Source organism: Aulostomus chinensis, chromosome 21 (genome assembly GCF_037954235.1).
Source record: "Aulostomus chinensis isolate RoL2024-O1b breed Wild chromosome 21, RoL_Achi_v1.0, whole genome shotgun sequence".
In the NCBI taxonomy this organism is placed as follows: Eukaryota; Metazoa; Chordata; class Actinopteri; order Syngnathiformes; family Aulostomidae; genus Aulostomus; species Aulostomus chinensis.
In genome coordinates, this window is record NC_141340.1 from 4057564 (window position 1) to 4072418 (window position 14855).

At 44.1% G+C, this 14855-nt stretch overlaps 1 protein-coding gene across 4 annotated transcripts in view; it reads right to left on the minus strand.

The window, feature by feature from the left end:
* The window catches only part of cnksr2a (connector enhancer of kinase suppressor of Ras 2a), a 57795-nt gene that overhangs the window by 41510 nt on the left and 1430 nt on the right, over positions 1–14855 (minus strand). For all 4 annotated transcript variants that reach the window (XM_086191207.1, XM_086191205.1, XM_086191206.1 and 1 more), the window contains exons 2-3: positions 3934–4097; positions 2579–2781 (exon numbers count right to left, since the gene is read on the minus strand). In XM_086191207.1, coding sequence (XP_086047333.1) covers positions 2579–2781; positions 3934–4097 — 367 coding nt within the window. The remainder of the gene's footprint in view (positions 1–2578; positions 2782–3933; positions 4098–14855) is intronic.

A 14855-nucleotide genomic window follows, 5' to 3' on the forward strand; every position in this document is an offset into this window, starting at 1 on the left:
AAAGGTATCAAAGACAAAGCGAATTTACTTCAAGCAACTGCTTTCAAAGGATGTTTGGTGAGCGTCAACAACGGCGGTCGATGGAAAAGTATTTCTCCTTTTCATTTAAAAAGCGATAGAGCGAGGAGAGTCAACAGAGGAAGATGGCACAGTCTGCAGGGGTCTCCTGTTGTTGTTGTTGTTGAACTTTGTGCTGAAATTGAACTGTAACAACCTTCATTTCTCAACCCTTCATTGTTTCGTTTGATATAAAAATTGACCCCCTCTTTATTAGATTTTGTGGCCTCGAAGTAACTAAATTTAAGGAAAAAAAAAAAAAAGAAGAAGTTACATCTCCTGGCTACAAATTCAATAAATGAGGGGACAATTTATGTCCTGTGGCTTCAAGAACAACTACATTGAGGGAGCAGGTCATAACTTGCGGCCTTGAAAGGAAAGCATTTCAATAACTAAACTGAGGGAAAAAGTTTTAAGTAATGGGCAAAAAATATATATAATAATAATAATAATAATAATAATAATAATAATAATAATAATAACAAAACTGAAGTGACATACAGGTTATATCTTGTGGCCAAAACTGAATTAAAACGGGTGAACAAGTTGCGTGTTGTGGCCACGAGGTTCCGTGTGTCTCTGTGTCGCTCTGCACCAATCGGCTGGTGGGAAATCCTCTCACTTCTACACTTGTAACCTCTGCACTTTCACCATTCAGCTCAGTTTTCACAAGTGTTACTTGTTATTTCACGGAGGCAGAAATCCATTGATGAAAATGAGCTTTAATTGACTTCATATCTTCATTGGTTGGATGTGTATGTGTGATATATACACGTGTGCGTGTGTGTGTGTGTGTGTGTGTACCCTCACACAGCCGCCGATGGTTGCGCGTTTCTACGACGTGCAGGATTAAAAGCATGAGAGCTGACGAGAACAATGCCTGAACACACAGATACGACTCGAGAATACCGAGCATCAAACGCCAGCTCTGCTGAGTCTATCCCTTTTCTCAATGTCGCTTTGCCACTTACAGTTGCATCAGTGAGCGTGGGCGACCGCGTGAGCGCTTGCATAAGTGTGTGTCAGCGTGTGTGAATGCGCGCGCGCGCGTGTGTGTCTTATGTACTGATGTGTGGGTGTTTCTATGGGTCTGCGTGTGCTCGTGGCTCTATAAATTTGAGTGCCTGGATGGCCTGAGGACAGATGTGGGTGCCTGGCATTTCAAGAACTGATGTCAAAGACCTTTAGTTTGTGTGTCTGATGTGTGTGCAGGAGTTTGTGTCGAGTCATGATTAAATGAAGTGACAGAGAGGGAGGGGGCGCGCGGCGAGACGGAGAAACGCCATTATGATCCGTTTTTCAGGGGAGAACGTGTCATAAAAAAAATTAATAAAAGAGTTTCCTGTGCGCCACATCAAGTCAGCAGCAGCGAGGACTGACAGTCAGGGTGATGCTCATCAGGCATATACTGCACATCCGGGAGGGGCAGCAGAGCCAGGCGGGGGTCCACAACCTTACACGTTACACGTTGCTGCCACGTAACATCTCAAAGTTACGTGGCAGCACCAGAGCAGCGGTGACGTAAATCAGTTAAGAAGAATTTTCCATGCCGGAACTCTCGGCAGTCCAACGACATCACACGGTGGGCGGTGACGTTACGAAAGAAGGAGAGAGCCTCCATCGGGGGGACACCGGACTCCTCTTCTCAGGTTCGGTGTGTCACCCACATTTCACAACATTAACCTGGCGGACGAACGGGTTTTCAACTCTAAACTAAAACGAGTCTTTTTTTTCTTTTTTCTTTTTTTTGTCCTGAATTGTGACACAGCAGCAAGAGATTTGCTGCCCTGCAGGCTTTAACCCACTGCCACCTTTTCCCTACCCGAACCAACCAGACCTTCATAACTGCGCCGATGCGTCTTTAAACGTTCTTTTCCGTCATCAAATGTCTGTGCGGTTGCAGGCACAGTGGTCTTGGTCAGTACTGGGGAGACTGCAATCATTGTTGATTCTAATTTGATGCGAGAACATTGCAAAGGCGGGACAGAGACGAGAAACACCAGACATCAATCATACTCGGAGAGGTTGTGTGTGTAAAAATTATGAACCTACTGAGGACTCACCAAGAACAGTTCATAAATCCCCCCCCCCCAAACCAACAAAAGTAGGTCCTGTGGTGGTTTGTGGTGGTCTTTCGGGTGCAGGATCCACTGTTTGATCCAGAGCACCTTCAAAGGTTCCTTTTACTTTCTCTTTCTCACCAAATTCCATCAAAATTCCTTTGTTAGTTTAGTTTTTTTTTTTTTTTAAATATCCCGCTAACCAACTAAGAGGCTCAATAGTTGTCGATATTTCTCAGGTAAAAATGAAATCCTTTCACAGGACCGTGTCACTGGTGTTGGTAGTCGCTTAATGAAGTGAAAACAAATGTGATTTCACATCAAACCTGCTGATTCTGCTTCAACGCTTCGTCATAAATTCAGCTGAAACCAAACTAATCGTCAGGCCCTTTGTCCGTTAGACTCCATCGTAGTCGATGTGCACACAAAAACCAAAAGAGAGTGGCGCGGCGGGTCTGTACCTGTCCAGCCAGGCAAGCAGGCTCTTGGCGGCGGTGATGAGGTCAACCACAGAGGTCAGCAGATCGTTGGGGAGCCGCCGCGAGGTTCTGCTCTCCGACTGGCTGCTGCGGCGACGGCCGGAAATAAAGTTCTGAAGGTTCTTGGCTGAAGCGCCAAGTTTGTGAGCTAGAGTCCTCACGCTCTCCGTCTCCAGACCTGAGTTCTGCACACACACACACACGCAGCCATAAACACAAATTAGCTCAACATCCAGACAGTGAAGCTCCATGAATACAAATGAGACTCTCAGTTGTTTACCTGCTTCTCTTAATGAGCCTCCAACATGTTAATGATTTACATTTGTTGAGAGGAAGTCAAAGCCCTGACAGGGAGGTAGATTAGACGATATAATCAACTGATTTTATCATGGAATCTGCTGGTTTGTCAGCGAGAAGAACTCAAGGCCGCCTGGTGTATAATCCAAACATGTACAGCGATGAAAAAAGAAAGAGCACAATCACCTGTGAACGTCACGAATTGCAAATCGAATTAACAAAAAAGAAGGAAATGACAAACGGGAAGACGCAACAACAAAAAAGAATCAACTTCCAACGGGAAAAGGTGAAGGCGACGGTGATCAATAGGCAGCATCGCTAACAGGAGGCAGAAGTACAACGTCTTCTATTCGCCTTTAATTTGTTGCTAATCTCATGCGATTCGCAGTTCACCGTCACTGTTAATTTTGGTCTTTTTTTTTTTCCCAAAATAAACGGTTGGAAGCAAACACTGGGCTTCTCTCCGGATGTAAGTAAACACAATTTATGGGTCGAGTTCGGGAGCTTAGACTGTAAAACAGTGGATGCTTCGTTTTGAGAAGAACACATATGAAGAACGTTGCTTATTTGAAAATACGATGCTCCAAAGACCATTAAATGACTTCTGTGTAAACTAATCTTTCTTCCTGTCTGCTCAGTGACCAGAGAGTAAACTAAAATCATGCTTGAATTAACTGTAGAAGCCCTGCTAGCTTATAGCAAAAAATATTCAAATTAAGCAAATTAATCATGTTATCTTGTAGGATTTCATGTTTTTACTATAAAATGCTTTTTTGTGTGTGTGTGTGGGGGGGGGGGGGTGTGGTGGTTTAATCAGTGGGGTTTTATATTAAAACACCACTCTGAAATTTACTTTTTTGAGCAACAACTTAATGCAGGACACTGACAATTTACTTGCTGCAATCCATCACAGCGTTCATTCAAGCAGAACTGCATACATTACTGCTGCAGCTGTAAAGATTTCTAATGAGTACTGCATTGGAGGGTAACACACACACACACACACACACACACACACACACACACACACACACACTCACCAGAGCACAGAGCAAGTCGACAGCCTCCAGTATGAGCTCCTGGTGTCCAATGCGAGAAACTCCCAGTTCCTCCAGCTCGGCGTGACTAATCCTCAGCAGCCTCTCCCCACACACACCTCCACGCTCAAACACACACACGTACTGCTGCAAGCAGTCATCCAGACCTGGAACAAACACACACGTCAGTAAGGTTACTCACAATAAACACACTGGTATTTGTTCAAAATTGAGATCGTGACCACAAAGACAAATGCATGCATCTCATTCTTCCTCGGAGGGTCGTCGGAGAGCAGTGGCGGCGGCGGGCTCGTGTGTTTGTGGTTGTGTGGTTTCCTTGCGCGCGCACACACAGACACAGCCACGATGAGCTGGAGGTCTCCTCAGTTAATACGCTGGCTTATTTATCTGACAAAACACTTTGTCACAACCAAAATGTGTCGAGTAAATAACTTTGGCTCAATGGCTCCAGTTGTATCATGGGACCGGGTGAATACTGGCCTCTGATTGGCTGCTGGATGTCAATTAATTCCTGGTACACAGATACTTGATGAGTCCATCTGTCTACTCACCTTCTAATTTAATGTTCTGACATATGTGTATCCATAGCAACAGGGAAGCAGTAAGTTTATTGCAACAACGACAAGTCGCTATGAGAATGAGTGACTGACATCATCAGGCCGTATAAATAACGACTTTTAAATTACCTCGTAACCATTTGTGGTTGTAGGTGAAGTACAAGTACCATTTTACGTTAGTAGACATGTTCATGTACCCCTCAATTAAGTTCAGTTTAAACGTTCACTGGGACTCAAGGAACAAACTGAAAATGTTTTGAAGGTCAAAGGTCACGATCACCTGGCGCGTTCACGACATCTGTCCCATTCTAGTGACCGCGTTAGCTCAGATACGCTTGGAGGGAATTTCTCCGACTTTGGCACAAATGTCCACAGAGACGTGAGGATGAACTGAAGACATTTTGGTAAACAAAGGTCAAAAGGTCAAGGTAGCTTCTCCCGTCCTCTTGATATTTAGAACCTTTCACCTGGGAAAAGTTCCTCTTGGGAAGGAATTCAAAAAGTCACACAGAATTTTAAAGGTTTAACGATCACCTGGCTGTAATCGGATGTTTAACAGCAACCTTGAAGGAACAAAACGTCAATCCTCACTTCTGTGAGTCGTTCCCTGATCAATAATCAGACACATCCACCGTTGAAATGTCAGTCCGAGCTCATTTCCATGCTCTGGCTGGTGGTTTTCTTCTTCTCTCCACCTCTGCCTCAAACAGTTCTCTTTCAATCTGCACTCGAAAATGAGAGACAGATTTTTCACACAATACAACAGCTGCTGCGTCATGTTTTTGAGGCATTTTCATGTGTTCGCAGTTTTATAGATTTCAGCCTGCTGTTTCAAACCCAGCGTAGGGAGGTGAAAATAAATCACGTTCAGGGAGACGTCTGAGGCGCCAGAGGAGGCAACGAGGTCTTATTTTGTTTTTCTTTATACCATCACGAGGAGGTTATTCTCTCATCCACACTATTTAGTTTGTTTGTCATCAGGATTAAAACAAAAACCGCCAGCTTTCACACACACACAAAAAAAAAAAGGTTGGATAAGCAGAACATGGTCCAAAAGGAACGCGTTCAGCTTTGAGACTGATCAGGATTTATTGATTTCACTTTCATTAGCATTGTCTTAGTGCTTTTTCTTTTTTTACATTTTCACTAATTCCTAAAAAAAATAAGGAATAACTCCTGATGGTTCTATTGTCCCTGGCGCAGTCCCTGATCGCCCTGCCAATTTCTTGTCTTTTCAAAAGGGAGAGACTAATTTTTCATATCCATTTCTGAGCTGAATGTGAGACTTTGAGACTCGTGTCAATATTCGAGTGAATGAAGATGGAGAGGAATAATAAATAGTCCATTATTCTCTTTTCAGCGGTGCAGAACTGACAAAAAAAAAGATGATAAAAACAACTCAGTTATGCCCAGAAAACATCATAATATGTCTAAAAATGCTGAACATCAAAATAAAGCACAATCTCGATAAGCTTTATTTTTTTATTTTGTTTTAAAGTTTTAGCTGCATTCACATATTTTGGACTATTTTCCACTCTGCAATATTTCCAAATTTACAGGAGTTTTTTTTTTTTTATTATTTTAAGAATAGACGACCTGCAGTCAGGATTTACAGTGAGTGGAAAAGAATCAACCCTTGTGGAGAAAAATGTATTCTTTTTATACACCGAAATTATAGCAGCAGTCAAAGGGACGTTACGCACTGCAGGAACTCGTGGGCTATTTTAAGCATCTCACACCTTTATGTGTGTTCCAACTACAGAAGCATCTCCTGTAGGAACCCTTTATTCAGTTCCGTTTGGGGGGGGCTGGGAACTTCTGAGCCGCCGTGAAATTCTGCAGGAGGCAGAAGTTGACACTGACGACACTTAAATGAACTGCAATATTCAGACATTAACTCAAATATGACAAGACTATGAATAAGACACTACCACGTTAACCTGAATAGAGTCACGGTAAAAAAATAAAGTACTCCTGTCAGTATGTGAAGTATTCCGGTCTTAGTTGTGTTATCTAAGGGGGTTGCAGCAACACGTTCTCATGAAAACAATCACATGATACTTCTGGGAAGAGTTTTCAACATCAGGTGATGTCACTGGCCCTCTGCACCGCTGGGAGGAGCTTGGACCGTTTCTAACATGGCAGCCGAGCAACGCGGGATCTCGTTTTACAACCAAACAATTCACTAAAGTCAGTTTCTGAAACAGCATCTCGAGCCACACAGGAGCTGGTGGTGTTAGCTGGTTTCCTTGAGCCTCCAGCCGCCGTGTTGTACTGGATTTGGTCTGTATGGAACCCGCTTGGTGAGTTTGAGACTGGAGTGCGACTGCGTCTATGCAGGGTTCAGCCATAATCCTCTGCAATGGGAACCAAAACCTGGTCGTAGACATTTTCAAACCTTATTTACATTTTTTTGTTGCACATAACTTTCGCTTCCTGCCAGTGTTTTTTTTTTTTTTTTAAATCAGTGTTTGCTTGCATAATTAGCAAGAACAGCATGGGTCACTGGCTCCGGCCTCAATTCCCTGGTGGCCGTGTCAAAGTGTCCTTGAGCAAGATACTGAACCCTTAATTGCTCCTGATGACGCGGTGGACACTTCGCATGGCAGCTCCACCATCGGAGTGTGAATGAGGCGACACTGGAGAGCACTCTGAGTGTCGCTAAGCTAGAAACATAAACATACATCCATTTACCAAAACTCCAGTCCGGATTTTTGAATCTGCAGAACTGATTTTTGTGCCTTTGCTGTAGAGACCACCAGGTGAGTACCTGGTGCCGCAGAGGGAAACCTCTTGATATGAAGTATTACAATAGTTTAGAACCAAAGTGGCCTCAGATCAGCTCCAGCTAAGAAACCCCACAGGACCCAAAACGAACCACCTCAATCAAGGGTGAAGGACGAGGGTAACGGAGGCAACGGTCGTCTAGGTAAGGCTTTGGTCTCTGTTGGATTGTGTAACGTCTGTGCTGAGAATGTGTGGGACAGACTGTGTAGGTCTGCAAGTGTGTGGGTGTGTGCATTGTTCGTGTGTGTGTGTGTGTATGTGTATGTGTGTGTGTGTTCAGATGGTCTGAGCGGGTTTGCTGAGTCAAAGAAAAGCAGATCAAGGCAGAGAACGTCTCAACTGCTGCAGCCCCTGGCTCCCAAAACAATGAACGTATCCAGCCTCGGAACTCTTAACAAACAGTGAACTGGCAAACACTCAAACACTCACACACACACACACACACACACTTCTGAGCATTGATTTCTCCTGCTTCAAGTTCCAGCTTTATAAAACACTCATCTATCATAACCGTTCTAACAGAGCTTGGGGGGGGGGGGGGACACGAGAGGAAGAAGAGAAAAAACAGAGATGAAAAGAAAATTCTCATCAGCCAGCTGTTAAATTGCATGCAAACTATTTCACACATGCTCTCTCGCAACACACGCACACACACACAAAAATTCCATCCCTCATCTGCGACGCGTAAACAGCATTTGTCAGCTTCTACACCCTCCCGCCCCTCAGCCGCTACACCTGAAGTTAAATGAAGCGTTTAACGTGCCATATTTCTAGTTTGGCTCTGCAAAAAAAAATAAAAAAAATAAATAAGAATTAGTAAAAATACAGATGGCAGAAATCCATCAACTAAAACACACTAACACACTGAAGATATAAATAATCATTCTTTGTCCTCCTCAAATTAAACGCTCGTGATCTGTTTGGAGGATCCGTCACCCGTTTTCAGCATTATTGCCTTTTTGGCAGGAAACTCGACTAATTGATTCAATTATGCGAGCCCTGAAACCCGTCGATGAGATACCTTGCCTCACGGTTCCCACTGACAGGTGTAACAGGGCTTGAGAAGAATAAAGACACCAACTGCTCAGAGAGGAGGTTTGTGTGTCTTTCGATGTTAGAGGACGGTCAAGATTTAGCTGCGAGGTCATAAAGACCTTGTGTTTGTCGGCGCCGAAGCCTCGGGAGGGAAAGCAAATCGTAATTTAGTCCAAACAGGGAAAAACATTCTTTCGTTGCCTGAAAGCATATTAAATGTCCCACATTTGCTCCACCTCCACTGATAAGACTGCACACCTCCGATAAGCTGAGCTCTGTCAAACCCAATGTAGACAAATTACATTTTCCTCTCTGTCATGGATTTACTTTTTGCGTGTTTTTCCCTGGCCTGGATTACAACCCCAATCATTTTTGTAATCCCACTAACAGAGAAACAGCCAGGGTTCCTGCTCAGGTCCGAATTACGGCTGCAAGCAGCGATGAGCGCGCACCCAGTGTGATGGACGGTTTGACTGAGGTGCGAATGTCCCTTCCTGCATCCTCTAGGTGGCGCTAGACTCCACACACCTGCTATCGTAAGAAGTTGTTGCGCGTCACGTGGAGGACAATGTAATTTTGATGTAAATCAAATGATAGCAGGATGTTACTGTAGCCACTAGGTGGTGCTATTGTTAAATTCGGCTGGTGGCCACTCGGAGTCCAGTAGCCGCTTCCAGTCCCAGCCACGGCAAGAGGATATTCAAAGCCTTGAGACGACGTCAGAGTGGATGTTGAGGACAGGTGGGCGGATGCAGGTGGAGGGGCGTTGTCTGACATCCCAGCAGGCTCTGTGTCAGGGGGGTGTGGTTCCACCTGAGCTGGCAAGAGAACCCCCCCCCCCCCCAGGTGCTACCTAGATTGATATATGGGAGAGGGGGATGCAAGCAGGGAGAGTGATGAAATAGGCGGAGGAATCAAAGGGAGAGGGTGGGTGGGTCAAGAGATCAGTGAGTCGGCCTGTCAGGTGATCAGAGGCGTGGCTGAGGCGTGGCCCTGCTCCCAAACCCACTCGCTCACTCCCTTCACAGCCCGTCACCATGTTATTCAGCCATTTGTGACCAAAGATGAGGAGGATCGAGTTAACTACATCGTGTCATTTCCTGTTGCCTCGTGGAGCCATGACTAATCAGCTGCAAAATTTAACGGGCTCTCCCTTGGCTCGTTCTATACTCCCCCCCCCCCCCCACCTCCAAATTTGGTGAAATTCAGCCTGGTAGGTTTTTGCGTAATCCTGCAGCAGCATCCTGCAGCCAGTCAAACGCCTGTGGGATGAACTGAAACTAAAGCTGTGAGCTCGACCTTATCAGCCAAAAATCAGCAGCCGACTGCACCAAAGCCACTCCGGCTGGCTGGCAGTAAACCTCTGCAGCAAGAACCCAGAATGTGGCGGAAGTCCTTGTCTGACGCAAATGAAGACAGCTAAGTAGCACATTTTGGTGCTTTTGTTTAACTCAAGTAAAGCACGGGAGGACTCCCCCAGCGTGAGTTGTGTTTTAACGAGTGTTAACAGCGGATGATTCCTAATAGACGTGAAGCTGATTAAAACAATGTTGGTTCTCGCTGGCAAAGTGTTACTATACTGCTGAAAGAGGCAGAGAAGCAGAGGGGGGAGAGATACACTGTGCAGCAAAAGTTCAGTGATAATCAGCCTCGCTTATCACTGGCTGAGAGCGAGAGCGTGAATGCCCCGAATACTGATGAGTCAAATTGTGATCAGTGAGCGCACACAAGCAGAATGAAACACAACCAGTGCTATACGGTACATACATGAAGTGTACACGGCTGCTGGATTGTTTTTCTACTGCAATTTTTTTCCTCCAAATTGAACTCATTGTATGTGTGTCTGTAGTAAAAAAAAAAAAAAAAAAAAAAAAAAAAGCAGTTATTTTTGTGCGTACATTGTATGTAAAGCGCACAGTGTGCATGCGTGTGTGTGTGTGTGTGTGTGTGTGTGTGTCGCTGCGTGCGTATGATCTTGACTGGTGCTGAAAAAGCGTGATTCATAGCTGACTCACACACTTAACTCCCACAGACGCACACTTTTCACAACAGCAGGCGAGCCAAACTCCTACAAACACCCTCCATCTCTCCATTGCACGCACGCGCACACACACACACACACACACACACACACACATCTAATAAAACCAGATTTTGCAGTGATTTCTGGGATGTTAAAGAGGTATATAAAAGACCTGGACCTCTCTTTCGGGTTATGTGTCATCTGTTCCGAGGCTTCTGTAACAATAAAAGTTAGATGAGCGTTCACTGTCCCTGGGATTTATAAACGCTGGAGCCGCCTGGTTATTAGATGTGAGTTTTATGACCAGAGAGTCGCCAGATCAAACCCTGCATTGCATTACATTTAAAAAAGAAAAAAAAAATCTGCTCGTAGCTGTTTGTTTGTGTTTAGCCTTCTCTGAGAGTAGAACTTGTCAGTCTTGTGCCGTTAAAGTTAGAGAGGCTTCAGGAAGAAGCACAGGTCTCATGCATGAAAAGTCAGCGGAAGGAGGCAACCCAAGCAGAGAAAATGCAACTTTTGCCCCAGGCGATGCCGAAGACGCCTTCACATGAGTGAGAAATGTTCTACTTGGAAAAATGTGTATTTCTCAAATAAACACGCTTTCAAGCAGGAAATCGTCCAGGTGACTGTGTGTGTTTTTGGTCACATCTGGTATTTACAACTGGAAAAAACGTTCCTTTATATTTCAACTGATGCCAGTGAGAAACCTGTAATGGAACAAAATTATTACATTTCAGAGTCAGCAGTTCCCTGATGGGTTCTTCAGAGCATTTTAGCCTCTTTCAGCTCTCTGTTTTTATGGCCCATAACTCTGTGTCTTTAGCTCCAACCCTCTCAACTCTAATCTACCTCGCTGATCCGGAGAAAAAGCGCTGAGCTGGAAAAAAAAAAAAAATCCCACTGTATGCTGGCAACACAGCGGCAAACTTAGCTGCTAGCGAGTTAGCAGCTGGCGAGTTAGCGGCTGGCGAGCTCTAAGCTGCGAGAATATATATATATATATATATATATATATATATATATATATATATATATATATATATATATATATATATATATATATATATATATATATATATATATATATATATATATATATATATATATATATGGATATTTACATTTTGATGTAATATAACTTTTTTTTTAATCTACATAATAGTAAGGAATATAGGATACACCACTTTAATATCTGATACTGGTTTGGAGTCCCTAGATCACATGACTTAAAGCCTTTTGTTTTAAAATGCCTTAATTCATGCAGAATATGAATAAAACAGAGTTTTAATGCAAAAGCTCCTCTTAGCTCAACGTGTATGCAACGATGGAACAACTGCATTCAGAGACCTTAAACTACTGCAAGCGAAATATTCAAGAGTCAAAAGAACCTCTAAAAGTCTAAAATGGCATTTTATTCTGGAGTCAGCAAGAACTTAAACGACAAAAATCCCCTCTTTTGCGTCACTACGTTCTCTCAGTGCACCGAGATGAACTGAAACCACCCAATTTTTTTCTCCTTCACGTATCCTTAAGATCCTGTTACACCTTTTCCCCCCCAAAAAAAAGATCCTCAGGCTCATGAGTGGCGGGTTTTCAGATGCGCTCGCATGGCGTTGCTGCAACATCACTCCTAATTTCAAGTCTAGTGGTTAAAATCCTGCAAGGAGAATGAGGTAAAAACTGGCGTCCTGTGAGACGACGTGATGAAGCAAAACCTCCCAGCGTTCTCAACACTGTTGCTTCTCATTTTACAACTGAAGGGTACCCCTCCCATATTGTTCTAGTCTCCACCGCGCCAATGCTACGCCGTCGCCAAGCCAACGACGGCCAGACCTTTTGGCCCCAAACGCCTGTGGCATATGTGTTTTGTACATGTAACTGTACACACACACACACACACACACACACAGAGTCTGTCAAACACATATATCATGTTTCTCTCGGTTACCACAGACACACCCAAGCAACCCAGCGTGAATCGAATACCACATTAAGGCACGCCACGTGTGTCATCTGTAGTTTGTATGTGTGTGATGGTATGTGTGTATGTGTGTGTAAAAGTCCAAGGACCCGGGTGGGGCCTTCTGTTCAGAGCGGGTGTGTGTCTGTCAGCTGTTCTGCACAGACGGTCTGAGACGAACATCTCGCCATCCGCCCACACACGGACTACACACACACACACACACACACACACACACACACACGCACGCAGAAGCACATATAAACACACGCCGTAAGCACATGACCGACCAATAACCTATCATGGCGAGTTTCATCATGTAAATGCGTCTTTGTCCCTGTGTCATTCGCATGCTGTTGAAGCCAGTGAGTCATCGAGTCTCTGACCTGCTTTTTATGCGATAAATAGACATGAATAACAATTACTACTAACATTAGTTAGCATGAGTCATTTTTCCATTAACGCCCCTACTTTTGGATCAGGCCGAGCTTGATGAAGCACCCAGCGAGGAGACATCTTGATATCGTGCTTGAGGGGACAACAAAAGAAACCATCAAAAAGTCAAAAGTTACACTCTGATGGTTCCAAGTTGTTTTGTTTTTTTGAACATCTGTGGAATTTCTGATGCAGTATTAAAGTGCTACTCAGGTCTTCAGCTCCCAAAGATGCCCCCCCCCCCCGCATTACTTCTTTGTGAGTTTAGAAAGCACAGAGAGCAACCCTTGCATGCATATAGAGTTTGAAGCTAATAGCGCCCCATAGCCACCAACTGCTAACAAGAGCAAACATGTCTGAAAACTTCCCTCTACAAACTCTCTAAATGCTATCGTCCTCGTCTTTTGTCCAGCTGTCAATCACAAATACACACTTTGATTTGAGTGACAAACCAACTAAATACCACCCTCACGATTTGTCAGACGTCGTGTTAGCGCAGTAGCGCGCACATGCAATTGAACCAGAGGTCTATAATTTATATGTTTTTAGCTCCAATCAAAGTGTTTACATGCTGCTACAAGGTATAGTTCACCCAAAAAGGGAAAGGTTATTGCAGTAATCTCCCAAACTAATAAAGTACATGGTTCTAAAGTACCACGTTTTTCTCGTCACTGTTGACTTTAGCCTGTAGCTCCCAACCACGGCACCACGTTTGCAATGAGAACAACTTGACATGTCAAGGCTTCAGAACTCTCAGATTCCTTTAGACCAGCAGTATGAAGGCATTTCTGGGTTTTGTTGTTGTTGTTTTAAAAGTTGGTCTCCAATCACTACAATCGTTTTGAGAAATTACTGCGTCTCCTTTTCTTTCTTTTTATTTGAAACTCCAAAAGTGTTTGGTAGACTAAACTTCAACCAACCTTTCATCGGCCTTTGTGGGCGTCTTGTGCCAAGTCTGAAGTCATTTGGATGAGCGGTTCTCAAAATCTGGCAGGAAATTACTTTATTCTGTTACACTTTAGAGTCGCTCACTGTCCCTGGCTTCTCTCAGATCAGAGTCCTCCACATTTCTGGGTCAGCTGGGTTGACTAAAGCTGCAAGTCTGGTCGTGCCAGAGTCACTGAACTGCACACAATAGTTAGCTTGACCAAAGTTGCAGAGTTGCTTCAGTATCAGCAGTATTTATTTTACCACCACGGTAAAGAAGCATCTAATAAAAGTCTGTTTTATGTTTACTTTTTGGCAGCGGCCGGCCCAGGAACAGCACTCTCTCCACTTTCATGCTTAGCTCACATTAACACGGTTCTTCGTTTCTGTGTTTGCTCAGACTAAGCCGGAATTACTGGCCTCAGCTAAATATGCTAATTTGTGTCAGTCACTAAAGAAGTAGGGTTTTTTTTTTTATTATCAGCGAGTCATTAAGAAATTACTTTTCACAGCTGAATTAAAATGAATCCTAATGCCCCTTTAAGATCAAGGTGCCCAATGTCAGAGAAGCAAGGGACACATTTCGCAAGAAATATTGACTCTGAGCAGAGTACAAAATCCACTCCCGTTTTCTTCATTACTGAACGACACCCACAGATCCCCTAAATTTTATTTAAGCTCAACAGAGGAAAAGTAAACATCAGACTGTGTGTTGAGGGCATAAGAGGGAAACCCTGAGATCTGGTGGCGCTACTGACCGCTACAGTAGCCAGTAGCACCCCCAGTGGACAGAGGCGGCTCTGAATGACCGCCACACAGGTGTATTTTGGGGGAAATTGCATCAAGGAGGTCATGTTTTTGTCCGTGTAGAACAGGCCAGAGGAGGAGCCACTTAAAGCCGGGGGCAGATGAGTCATAATGCCATCTGGTAGCCTAAGAAAATTACCTTTTTTTGGGGGGGGGGGGGTGTTAACGAATTCCTCGTTCTACTGTAGGTCAACAAGATCCGTCTCAAAATTGATCAGAAACACGTTCAGAATGTGGCGATGGGTTTCTGTGAAGACTGGGAGTTTTGGTTAAATGGCGTAACCGTGGCGACGCGGCTAATTTCGATATTTCTACAGGACAGGAAACCGGACTCCACGTGGTCAGATTTTCCACCTTTCACTCATTTGATGAC